The sequence below is a fragment of the Muntiacus reevesi genome, chromosome 22, assembly GCF_963930625.1.
Source record: "Muntiacus reevesi chromosome 22, mMunRee1.1, whole genome shotgun sequence".
In the NCBI taxonomy this organism is placed as follows: Eukaryota; Metazoa; Chordata; class Mammalia; order Artiodactyla; family Cervidae; genus Muntiacus; species Muntiacus reevesi.
The window spans coordinates 25,176,446-25,189,933 of record NC_089270.1 but is presented as its reverse complement, the minus strand read 5'-3'; the positions used below and the strand labels follow the sequence as shown (position 1 = coordinate 25,189,933).

The following is a 13,488-nucleotide window of genomic DNA, read 5'->3' as shown; positions in this document are numbered from 1 at the left end:
AATACTTAAGCATTTTTTAATAGATACTGTATGTGAACTTCTAAATTAAACCTCAGAACAAGGCAGGAACATAATTTGAGGGTTCATACCTTATAAAATATAAATATTAAGTCATCCAACTGGCCATGTAAATCTCCTAACAAAGAAAAAATATCAGTTTTGATTGATCTTCACCATTATTTCTAATTTTTACTATAAAAAATACTCATTGTATACCTAAAACTAATGCAGTATTATGTCAGCTGTAACTCAATTTAAATAGAAATATCCAGGAAAACCTTATAAACTTATGGTCACTCATTTTTCCATATATAAGACAGGGACAAATAATTAGCTGCTTCCTAGGTGGTTAAGTGGTAAAGAATCTAACCTGCCAATGCAGGAGACATGGGTTCAATCCCGGGTCAGGAAGATCCCCTGGAGAAGCGAATGGCTACCCACTCAAGTATTCTTGCCTGGGAAATTTCATGTACAGAGGAAATATAGCCTGGTGGGCTATATAGTCCCGTGGGTCAGAAAGAGTCAGACATGACTTAATGTCTCGGTGTTAATGTCTTCCCTGTTGCAAGGTTAGTTAATATTGAAAGCAGAAAGCATGATATTTCTTCTGTATGATTATCACAAACAGCAAATGACATATTTTTACTAAGGCAGAAATGGGACAGAATGGTGTAGGGCTAAAAGCCTGGATGAGAACTGGAGAGGTTTTTGCCCCATCTTAAAGTAAGAAGCTGGTACTCACTGGTGTGGGTCAGTATTATAACATTTTTCAAGAAGTTGGAAATCTAGATTTTAACATGAAATCCTCCCAACTTTCAAATGTTGGAAACTAGAAATTTAAGAACATTTTGAAGCAGACAAGATACATCGCAGGCTTCGTGTGGCCCTGGAAGTGCTAGTTTACAGCCCCTGTGTGTTATAGTTTCCCCTATAACGGATATTAAGACATCACTGATCATAGAAGGAGATGGAGAAAGTTGTCATCAATGGGATTTCTCTCTAAGAGTAAATGTAGACAGAAGGAATTATTTGCTAGGCATTTAGACCTGTTCAGGTACAACAAATAAACTGTCTTCTAACAAGCGAAGGTCTAGTTATTTGGTGGGATACTGTTCTGAATGGACAGCATGAGTTTGGGGCCAAATCTGAATCTCTTGGGAAAAATCAAGAAGAGGCTGGGCCCTCTGGCCCACAGTTCTTCAAGGCGCCAGCCCTCCCCACCCCATTTAAGTAATTGTGGAATAAATATGTAAATATATTCAGTGTGAAGGCATGACGCTGGCCTGCCCACCTGGCCATCAGGACCCCTCGAGCCCTCCCCTCTCTCCCCCACCACAGGCAGAATTTTCTGGCTCATGTCCAGCGCATAAAGCCACTTCTGACCGGCTCTTACCACATACTGTGATTTCCTCGCTGTAACAAGTGGAGACCCGGTTGATGTTTGGCAGTTGTACCAGGTGTTTCCTGGCTTCGTGCAAAAGATTCAAGACATAGCGAGCATGGAGCCTCTACTAGGAGGGAGAGCAAGGAGGGGACAAAACAACACATATTCGTGCGGGAAGACGGGTCACACGTTTACCACTGAATGACCCCAAGACCGCGTCAAGTGACCTTAGTAAACTGCTCCTGGGACCTGTGCACAGATCGTTTCTTTTTCACTCATCTTCTGCCCTTGTTCATGTTTTTCATCATCCTTTAAATACTGAACCGATGTCCTCTTCCTGCCTACTCTGTGTAACCCTTCCTTGCCTTTAGCTAGGGAGAAATATATGATTGTTTTATGAATAAGTGCCTCTACGCTGATGGTATCAGTGATCCTGACATTACTGGGAAAATCATCCCAGCTTCTGCAGTGAATTATCTTCGTGTGAAATAAGGGGAAGGATTGGAATCTGGCCACTTCTCACTACCTCTATGCCGGGGTTTCAAGTTCGGACTACATTGCAGTAGTCTCTTCACCCACCTCCCTGTTTCATCCCTGGCTCCCTACACTCTATTTCGCAAACAGTATGATTATTTTAAAAAGAAAGCAGGATTATATCATTTCTGTGCTCATGGTTTCCCCATCTCCTTCAGAAGACTGAGTCTACCCTACTTACCCCTCTATCTCCATCTCCTGACAGTTGTCTCCTGGTTCCCTCCTCTCCAGCCCCGGTGGCCTTGCTGATGTCCTGGAGCAGTTCAGGCGAGGTCCTGTCCAGGGCCTTTCCATCTATTCCCCCTGCCTAGAACTCTTTCCGCAGATGTACACGTGGCACACTCCCTCGCCACATTCGACCCTTGCTCAGAAATCACCTTTTCAGTAATGCCTTCCCAGATCACTCTGTAAAATTGCCATCTCTCCCCCTGGGAACTTAGTTTATGCTGCGACGTAGCTCTACCACCTAATATATTACATATTACATATATATATATATATATGATGTATATATTACATATTATACATATATATTACTAATTTGTTATTTATTATGTCTCCCCACTAAAATATCAACCCTCTGTGGGCAGAGATTTGTGTCTGTTTTGTTCACTGTTCAGTGTAGTATCCAGAACAGTGCCTGCCCATGGCAGTGCTCAATATCTCTGGGATGAATGAACAAAGAGTTTACATGATTAGGCGGAGGGGTTTTCAATATATAAAAACCGGTTGATCACCCACAAGGTCCTGGCTAAGAAAAGGGCGAGTGGATCTCTCCAGCGGACCCCTGACACGAACACCCTAAATCCAGGGCCATTCCTTTTGCACTGTGTCCACTCTGCTGCTACCCTTTCCGTGGGATTGCTGGTGATGCAGGATCCTGGTGTGGGCTTACCTGTTTCTGTCTGAAAGCTTCCACCAGGGCAGTTGCGTGGTCAGGAAGGAGCGGGAAGGAGAGGCGTGGCCCTGTGTAGCTGTCCGGTACCTCGATGGACTCACAGTCACCGCAGTTCTCCATCTCGGAGCCCTGGGGGGATCGCTGCTCAGTGAACATGCGGGTCAGGAAGTCCTCTAAGCAGGAGAGAAAGAGTGGGCTGGCTTAGAGCAGACCCGCAGGCTCGGGAAATAGAGTCCGTCCCCTGGACTGCACTTGAAGGGGAAAGGAGAAGGCAAGGTCGTGAGAAACTAGGGTGGGCGGGACAAAGGTTTCATCATGTCAAATCCATTTTACTTTTATTTTAAAAGACTGACTGGCTTAGAAAGATTGAGATTTAGGGGCTTAGGTTGGTAAGCAGGAGGAAAGGGCTACTGGGGAAATGAACATATTTTCAATAGGTTTCCCATGTTTTTCCATATTTGCTTCTTTTTGTCCCCCTTCTCTACAAGGATGGTGTTGAAAAAAATTAATGCACATTTAATTTTCTTAAAATTTTAAGTGGAAGTTCACAGGCACTTCTGGGGTACTTAGTACGGCAGATGCCTCAGACTCTTGGGCAATTGATTTCCAAAGGCCGCCCTAGCATTGCTGCCTGAGGGCTTCCCCTGGATCAGCAGAGAGGCCGGACGCACATCAGTGATCCTTCCCATCCGCCCCTCCCAGCAGCTCCCACCAGTGACTCTCAGGAGTTGACATAGACTCCAGTTCCCGCTGCCTTCAGGTTGGAGGCTTCCTGGGCTGTGTTTTGCATTATCTCCCTGACAAACTGCCGGTTTAGTTACCCACTCCTTTACTGCATACCTCCCCTTTTCTGAGCCCCTCCTCCACCTCCCAGTGTTTCCTGTATTTACCAGATAAACTCCTTGTGCTCAAACTCGTCTCCTTCTCAAACTCGTGTGCTCCCAGGAGAAGCTCCTCGCTCATCCCCTGGCCGTCACTAGATTCACATTTTCACTCCCCGGGCACCCCCCACCTCCGCTGATGTCTCTGGCCCTCAGCCCGGAGGACCTGCCGGTGGCAGTTCATACTCACTCTCGTTGTGACTGCTGGGGGTGAAGTGATCCACAAGGTAGCTGAAGAAATTGTGGAGCTGCAGAGAAACCCAGGCAGATGTGGCTTTAGAGACAGAAGGGCACCCCAGGGGTGATCCACAGCCTTCCAGACCCCTTGGGGCACGCTGCCCCGGGGGCTGAGAGGCAGAGCCGGAGGTGGTCCCATCCCACATCCCGGCGCACCTTGACCTGGTCCTGCTGCCCGGCATACTCGATGGACTGGAAGATGCTCCAGGTGCAGTGCCGCCTCATCTCCAGGCGGGCCATGTAGCGTCGGTACCACCTCTGGATCAGGGCCGCTGCCTTGAAGGCTGTGACACAGATGGAAAAGCCAGTTTGTGAGATGGGGCTCCTGGGGCCTAGCGGGGAGCTGAGGGTGGCGGGGGGCAAGATGGGGGAAAAGCACTACATTTTGCCATCAGATAGGAAGGATTTGTCCCATTGATGGCCAGGGAGCCCGATTCCCCCCTCCGGCCCCCATCCCCCCTTCAGTCTTAGCTGTTAGTTATACTCATATCACTGGAGGGTTATTGGAATTCCCACTGTTTGATGAAAACATTTACACATGTAGAGGTGGAAAGCTTGGATTCTGAGAAGGACATGTAAACTGGGGCGGCTGCACGGTTGCTGTACACTTGAAGAGTGGGAAGATGCAGGTATTACTCAGCCATTGACAGAGAATGAAGTTTTGCCACGTGTGTGTGTATGTGTGTGTGTAACCTGGATGAACTTGGAGGGCATTATGCTAAGTGCAATAAGTCAGAGACAGGCAGATACTGTATGATATCACATATGTGGAATCTAAAGAATACAACAAGCTAGGGAATATAACAAAAAAGAAGCAAACTTGCAGATCTAGAGAACAAACTAGTGGTTGCCAGTGGGAGATGTAAGTGGGGAAGGGCAATATAGAGGTGGGGAATATGAGGTACAAACTATTAGGTATATAATAAGCTACAAGGATATATTGTACAACACAGGGAATATAGTCAATATTCTATAACAACTGTAAGTGGAAATTCACCTTTTGAAAACTGTATAAAAAAATAAATACATTCAAATGCAAAAAAAAAAAATGAAGTGGGATGATGCAGGGGTCACAGGGTGGGGAGGATATTTTGATACCAGGTGGCTCAGATGATAAAGAATCTGCCTGCAATGCAGGAGACCCAGGTTTGACCCTTGGGTTGGGAAGATCCCCTGGAGAAGGGCATGGCCACCCACTCCAGTATTCTTGCCTGGAGAATCCCATGGACAGAGGAGCCTGGTGGGCTACAGTCTGTGGGATTGCAAAGAGTCGGACATGACTGAGTGACTAACATAACAATAGACAGGATGTCAGGAGTCTGGTTCTGAGCCTGGAAATGCCCTGACCAGCTATGTAGCCTCAGTTCAGTCAACTTTCTGGGCCTCAGAATCCTCATCTGGAAAAGGAGATGAACTAGATGATGAGTGGGGGGAATAGACATACACACATGCATCACTACATACTATCATGTCAGGTGGGAGTCAGTGGTTGCCGTCCCCGCATTCACTCTATCCCTGTGGCTTGCATCCCCATCACCTCACATCCAGGATGGTGCTGACTATCTAATCTGAAGGGCAGTCTGTGGATTTAAGACCTGTGCGGGGTGCTCTTGTACTGCAGGATGGCTTGAGGAGGTTTCATTCTTTCTTTGAGCTTTAGGACCTGCAGTCAACTACTGTGCCAGAGAAGAGGACAGCTGTCCACAGGAGTAACTAGACTCTCCTTAAACTCCCGGGCCTGATAGTGCCCCCAGGGGATGAATGGAGCCTTTGTGGATAAAGCTGGATTACAAAGGATACCCAGCAGGTTCACTCAGGTCAACCTCGTGAAAAGCAGACCGATTGATTTAACATATTTAGCTGGCATTAGAGAGCTTGTGGAGTTCTTGCTGATATCCCTAAGAGGAAATCCAATAGTGAGTGGGAAAAGAGAACTTGAGAGGAATTTAAGCAAAGCTGAATTTGATCTTCCATGAGGAAAACAAATGTCATACCCTAAGTACGTTCCAAAGGCACTCACAAAATAATAAGTAACAAAGACTAAATTATGTAAATCCCCATTCAGAATAGTGACTGCAACATCCAGAATAAGTGGTCCTTACCTAAAGTGACTCTTTAGGAATTCAGGGCAAACACACAGACATCTGCTCCTCACTATGGCTCTTACAGGGAACCCAGGAATCTGCAGGTTTAACAAGCTCCATGCATCATCCTCACTCGTGCTGAAGTGTGAGCAACACTGAGGAACATCACGGCCACCAAGTGTCCGTGAAAATGTTGTTTGCTAACTCCTTGCTTCAGGCATTTTAAGGCAAATGCTGCCGACATAACCTCAGCTCCGCTTGGGCTGCTCAGGGCAGGGAAAGCGGGTAGTACCTCTGTGTCTCTCTGTCTTCTCTCCCAAGCCTCCATCTAGAACCCGGGTTACCTTTCATTGAGACGGCCGCCATGAGGTATAGCATAGTTTAAGGACCTCTACTCCATCCTCCGTTCCCTACAGTGCAATATAAGATGCTCGGGTTTCCCTTCCTCAGCCTTGGGCAGAGTACATCCTATGGGAAAAGTGACAGACACACCTGGCTGCAAAAATTCCACACTGAGGACCAGGCAACCACATGGGGAGACAGAGGTCCAGGTGAAGAACCATCCCGGAAGCTGAACCTCCAGCTGCAGCTGTCCTGAGGATCATAGGCAAACCATCAAGCTGGGCCCTTGGCAAATTCCTGACCCACAAAATCACGAGCAGAATAAAATGGTTGTCTTAAGCCACTAAGTTTCGAGGCCATTGATTATGCAGCACCAGATAATTGGAATGCGAAATGTATAAATGTTTTATAAAATTATAAAACAAATTTAAATCAAAACAAAAAAATCAATGTTTAAAAAGCAAATGTCAAACAAGCAAATCTAACCTTGTATGCACTGGTGGCATAACCATGTAGAAAGGAGTTCTTTCAAATGACCTGAAAATTCAGGAATTGTATATGCCTAAGTGGATATACTCAAAGGGCAAAAAGAACTACAAGAAATTCTTAAAGAGTTTTCAGTAATCATATTGTTGTAATAGTATTGTTATTATATTTCTGATACTGATTTATATACTGTAGGACAAAGTAAATAATACCATACTGGTTTCATTAGGGGGAAAAGATTTTTAATAAAGAGAAAGGAGATAGAATATCAAAGTTGTTAGGTCAAATTATTGTGATCCTAAGTATAAATTGTCCATTAAAATAATGCATATTTTCCAGATCTGTTCATTTAAAAAGTATAGGAAGTAAAGGCCAACCTGGTAGCGAACACCCCAAACCCTGAAGAAATAATGATTTCTAATCTGGAGACAAAAATGTGCTAGATGAGCCTGGAATGTGTTGCCAAACTAGAAAGGAGGCCATGAGTTTATAAAGATACTTAAGCTCACAGTAACAAGTGAAAGTGAAAGTCGCTCAGTCGTGTCTGACTCTTTGTGACCCCATGGAGCATAAGGTCCATGGAATTCTTCAGGCCAGAATACTGGAGTGGGTAGCCATTCCCTTCTCCAGGGGATCTTCCTAACCCAAGGATAGAACCCAGGTCTCCCACATTGCAGGCAGATTTATTACCAGCTGAGCCACCTGGGAAGACCCGTAGAAACAATATGCTATCATTATTTCCCTTGCTTCCGTCTACATCTCTGGTTGCCTCATTCTCTTCGACCTGATGCTTAAGTACTAGAATCCTTCATTGCTCTGTCTCTACTGTCACTCTAGGCTACTTCAGTGGCCCCCATGGCTTCAATAATCACCCATACTCTGATGCCTTCCAAAGGCATGGATCTCCACTGACGTCTCCAAAACCCAGATCTGAATATGCAACTGTCTACTCAGCACTTCCACCTACACGTTACATGGGCACCTCAAACCCAATGTGTATAAATCATCACTTTCATTCTACCTGATCTTGGTTGTTCTCCATTCATTTTATGTCAGAAATTGGCATTATCACCCACCCAGGTACGCTGGATTTCCCAGGTAGCTCAGTGGTAAAGGATCCACCTGCCAATGCAGGAGACCCAAGAGAAAAAGATGTGGGTTCAATCCCTGGGGTAGGAAATGGGAACTCACTCCAGTATTCTTGCCTGGAAAATTCCATGGACATGAGAGCCTGGTAGGCCACAGTCCATGGTCTGCAAAGAGTGGGACATGACTAAGCACAGCACAGGTATGCTATCTAGAAAGCTGGACGTCAATCTTTTCTTTGCTAATACTTTATTTTGTTCCTCAAATTGATTTTTTTTTTTTTTTTTTTTTGCTTGTTTGTTTTTTTGACTGCTGTGCTGGATCTTCATTGCAGTGCACAGGCTTAGCTGCCCTGTAGCATGTAGAATCCTAGTTCCTCAACCAGGAATCAAAGCTGCATCCTCTGCATTGGCAGAAAGAAGAAAGAAAGAAGAAAAAAGTGTAGTTGCTCAGTCGTGTCCAACTCCTTGTGACCCCATGGACTGTAGCCCTCCACGCTCCTATGTCCATGGGATTCTTCAGGCAAGACTACTGGAGTAGGTTGCCATTCCCTTCTCCAGGCTGCATTGTTAGGGGGATTCTTAATCACTGGACCACCAGAAGTACCTTGGACGTCACTCTTGATTCATCCTTCTCCCCAACCCCACACATGTAATCAGGTGGATCCTGTCCATTCCACCTCCTGAGTATTGTGAGAATTCATCCTCTTTTTTCCCAGCTCTATAGCCACCAACTCTGGACCATGGCAATATCATCTCTTGCTTAGATGACTTTTGTTGTTATTGTTCAGTCCCTTAGTTGTGTCCAACTCTTTGTGACCCCATGGACTGCAGTATAGCAGGCTTCTCTTTCCTTCACCATATCCTGGAGCTTGCTCAAACTCATGTCCATTGAGTCGGTGATGCTATCCAACCATCTTGTCCTCTGTTGTTCCCTTCATCTCCTGCCTTCTATCTTTCCCAGCATCAGGGTCTTTTCCAATGAGTCAGCTCTTCACATCAGGTGGCTAAACTACTGGAGCTTCAGCTTCAGCATCAGTCCTTCCAATGAATATTCAGGGTTGATTTCCTTTAGGATTGATTGGCTTGATTTCCTTGCTGTCCAAGGGACTCTCAAGAGTCTTCTCTGGCACCACAGTTTAAAAGCATCAATTCTTTGGTGCTCAGCCTTCTTTATGGTTCAACTCTCACATCTCACATCCATATATGACTATTGGAAAAACCACAGCTTTGACTATATGGACCTTTAGCTTCTAAATTGTTCTTCCTTCTACTCTTACACCACCCACTTCAATCCCTGCCACAATCCCTTCTTCATGGAAGCCAGAAGAGTTTTGTATGTATGTAAATCTTTTATATATGTTTTGAATGGTTTGTCAAGCCTTTAGAATAAAGTTTAAATCCTACCTGCTCCTGAGTGATTTGGGCTCTGCTCACCTCCACAGCCTCATGCCATACCATACTCTATCTCATTCATGTCAACCATTCAGTTCCTTGAATATGCCTTTCTTCTTGCTCCTTCATGACCTTGATACCCTCTACCTGAAATGCTCTTTCATCCCCTTTCTGCCCAATCTTATTTCTTTCACTTGTAAAGGTGGAGTTTGGGGTAAACCCCAATGGGTAACACTGACTCCTTGAGTAAATTTTAATTCTATTAAATATAGTTCATCAAGTCCTAAGATATTCAGCTGAGTAGCCTGTGGTCATGTCACCAGGAGAAGAAGCTGATTTTCAAGAGTCAGCATGAGGAGCAATATAATGATTTCCTGTCCACCCTGAGAAGCCCCTCCCTGTGCAATGAGGGCCTCTACTGAGGTCCCCACAGTTAGTCTGAAGGTAGGAAGCACATACCTTTCTCTGCATTCTGGAAAGCAAAATGGTGTTGGGTTGAGGTGCCGCTTCCCATAACTTAAGTGCGATGTTTCTGCAGGACGCAGATAGCAGGTCCAAGGGAGAGTGAATTGTTTGCTGACAAAAGGAAGAGGGAACCTGCAACAGGGAGATTTGGGTAGAATATTAGTTCAGGTAGAGCAAACTATCTATGAGCCTTGTCTCCCACATCATAAAAACATATATAAAGCTATTAAAGCTATCATGTGATAGCACCCTCCTCCCCACCTCCCCGGCACATGAGATGCCCTTCCCCTGAAAACTCCTTCCATGTGTCATCTCATATCTCCCCAATGTCTTCATCCTTCCTACTGGCTTCTCTATTTCAGTCTAAAAACATACTGAAGTCTCATCTCAGAGCAGTTCATCATCACCATCCTTGGACCTCCTCTATCCCTCCAGCTATAACCCGACCTCTCTTTTCTTTTCATCCAGACTTCTCCCGAGCAGACCACTTATCTTCTCCTTAATTCCTCTTAACATCATCTTTTTCACCCTCACTATTGATCAAAACTTTTTATGCTGATGTCTCCAATGCTTCACCTTTTCAGCCCTGACCTTGCCAGAATAGCAAGGCCATCATCTCATGAGTCATGCTTGATTTAAATTTTACTCCATGGGTCTCCATGAGTCTACTCTTTTGTATGTTGACAAAAAATTAATCAGTCACTCTAAGAAAGAATTGGAAATTTTTATTTGAGCCAAATTTGAGGATTATAATCAGGGAAGAGCAACTCAGAAAGCTCTGAGAACTGTTCCACTGGTGAGAAATCAAGGCACTGTTACATATGTTTTTTTGAGACAGAGGGCTGTACACCAAATGATGTATTATTGACAGTTTACACAATCTAGCTCTGCAGGTGTAGAGTGGTTGGGCATGTGGCCCCTTACAGATTCATGAAGGAATATTATCTTTAAGGAGTTGTCTTGTTGGTGCTAGAAGACTGCTGCTCTTTTGGTTGAGCAGGCATTACTGTTAATGGAGGAAGTCTGGCTGATGCATATTGTGGATATATGATCCACAGAGTGGGGAGAGAGGAAGTCAAGAGCAGGGAAAATTTTTTAAGTTGAAATTTCTCTTGTCTTGCCATAAAATATGAATTTTATTTCATTGCATTTCTTTTCTTTCCTTCTTGAGCTCACTGTCCTCTATCCATCCCTTAAATGTCAATTTTATTTGTATTCTACTCTCAAAGGTCTGCTCTCTCACTCTGTATATGCTTCCTACATAACTGAATCAACTCACATTTTCAAATATTACTCCCTCCCTCTTAAATTTCCATCTCCATCTCAGACTAAGTCTAAACTTCAGCCCTGCAAACCCAGCTTCCTGCTAAACTTTGAGGTGCCTCAGACTCCATGCAATGCAAATACAACTCATCTTCCCAAAAGTCTTCTCCTTTTCTCCTTTCTTCAACACAGTTCTTACCTAGAATTTTTTTTTTAAAGGAAGAAGCTTTTTTTAAAAATTGCAGCAAGCAGGTTCTTTAACTGTGACACATGGCATCTAGCTCCCTGACCAGTATCAAATCCAGTCTCCCTGCATTGAGAGAGAAAAGTCTTAGCCACTGGACCATCAGGGAAGTCCCCCTAGGATGTTTTTGCCTTTACGAGTATGTTCTTCCTGGCTGACCCTTGACTAACTTTACTCGCTCCTTAAGTAATGAGTAAAGACGCACTTCAGGCATCATCTTCCTTAAAGAAGCCAGTTTGACATGCCCTTCCTCTGAACTGCTACATGTCCCAGTTACATCTCTGATGAAATATAATTTACATTTCAAGACAGGACAAGAAAAATTGAATACAAACTTCTCTCTGTGTTGGTTTGGGTCTCCTCCTCTCCTCCCCGCTGTGGAGTATGCCTCCACAAGAACCAGACCTCTTCAAAGGTGGGAGTGCCTGCTAAACCTTCAAGAGCAATACTTTTTCTGTCTTCTTAGTACAGTGTAACTTCTTAAATCAATAGTACTCTTTCCCAGCTTGCTTTGCATCATGTGCTTACCTGGACTATGTATCCTTGCTGAACTTTATGTAAAATATCAATATGTCATTTTGATGCATGATTCTTTGTTTCTAAAATGGATATAACCATGCCTTTGACTTCTAACAAGTGGAGCAAGTCCTTAGAGCTTTTGGAAAAGCTGCTTCCTGGTTTATAATCCTGTTTGGCTCAAATAAAATGATTTTTTTTCCTTCTTAACTTGATAACTGAATTTTCCCTGACATTTTCTTGGGGTAGCTAGCAAGCTTCAGAGACACCCAGCGACTGACATCTAGAGTCTACCCAGAACCAGCGCTTGGTACCAGCATGGGCCCATGAAGCCTTGTCCACTTCTTAGTATTCCTCAAGTGTTTTGGTGAGTTCTCCTGATGCTTTAAATGACGTCCTGAATTTTATTCAAGCTGTTTCTCTTGGGACTTGGAATCCTAAGGGGATACCGGTCTATTTCCTAGGCAGGGGCCTAAGTGGAAATTCCTAGGCAGGCACCTAGGAGGAACTTTGGAGTAAACTGGGTTGGCTGTCCTCTTTAAAAATTTGGCTTAAATTGGAAAGAGTATGTTCATGTGGTCTGAACAAATTGTTTGCTGGTGAAATGAGAGACAACCTGCTCAGCTCTGAAGAAAAGGGACTTTGCTTCTTCTAGCCATAATGTGTCTTCAGGTGACTGAGAAGCTGGCAGAAGTGTCTGAGAATCAACTCTCGTGACTCATACTGGTCCTACAGGGCATCCCACTATAATCATCAAGGAAATTCTGCTCACCAAGGGCACAACAAGGCTGATCACAGTGCTCTGAGCACCCACGGCAGTTTCAAACTGCTGGAGGGAGAAACCCAGACTTGTAAGAGAGTCGAACGGACCCAAGGGTAACTCCATAGGGAGTCGGAAGCAGCACACATTCGATCCATCACATTGCCCTCAGTTGTTCAGATTATATCTGAAATAGGCTACCAAACGAATAGTGAGAAACCATCCTTCAAAGGCTGAGCAGCTTCCCCTGGGCAGTCACTCCTAGAACCCCAGCTGGCTTCCTGGACAGTTAGAACAAAGTCACTGCTTGCAAGCACTTAGCTCTTAAATGGCCAGGATGGGACTCTCCAACATTCCAAAACTATAGAGAAAGCCTCCTTGATAAAACATCTTTTCAAAATTCTGACCCTAAGAGAACAAAATTAAATCTAGGAGAAAGCTTAAAGTTATAACTCTTATCATGTCCTTGAAATGTAAACACAGCCCACATTGCCTAAAACCACAGCCTTGGCTCAATACGTAGAATTTAAAACTAAAAGGGGAAAAAAGAGGGTGGGAAGCTTTCTAAATATCAAGCGAAAAAGCTCTCAGACTCTGTGTCTATCTGGATATATGTATGATTGTGTATATGTTATAAATACAATACAACCCTACCTCTGGATGGGGCTATTGAAGTTAATTTATAAAAGAACTTTATTTAATTGATTTAGAAGTAAGTGCTTACAAATCAAATATTTCTAAATGTAACTTAGAATTACTCAGAATTTTAAAGGATCACGTGATCTAGGATTGATCTTTGCTGGAAAAAAAACGCAAGTTTAAACTGATAGTTTAATTAATATAGACATGATTTTAGAGTTGAGTGGGCTTCCCTTGTGGCTCAGCTGGTAAAGAATCTATCTGCAACGTGGGAG

At 44.1% G+C, this 13,488-nt stretch overlaps 1 protein-coding gene across 1 annotated transcript in view; it reads right to left on the bottom strand.

The window, feature by feature from the left end:
* The window catches only part of PPEF2 (protein phosphatase with EF-hand domain 2), a 32,348-nt gene extending 22,464 nt beyond the window's left edge, over positions 1–9,884 (bottom strand). The window contains exons 1-6 of the mRNA XM_065914309.1: positions 9,786–9,884; positions 4,091–4,218; positions 3,888–3,945; positions 2,814–2,989; positions 1,394–1,508; positions 90–136 (exon numbers count right to left, since the gene is read on the bottom strand). Of these exons, the coding sequence (XP_065770381.1) occupies positions 90–136; positions 1,394–1,508; positions 2,814–2,989; positions 3,888–3,945; positions 4,091–4,218; positions 9,786–9,840 (579 nt within the window). The 5' untranslated portion in view covers positions 9,841–9,884. The remainder of the gene's footprint in view (positions 1–89; positions 137–1,393; positions 1,509–2,813; positions 2,990–3,887; positions 3,946–4,090; positions 4,219–9,785) is intronic.
* Positions 9,885–13,488: the final 3,604 nt, after the last annotated feature.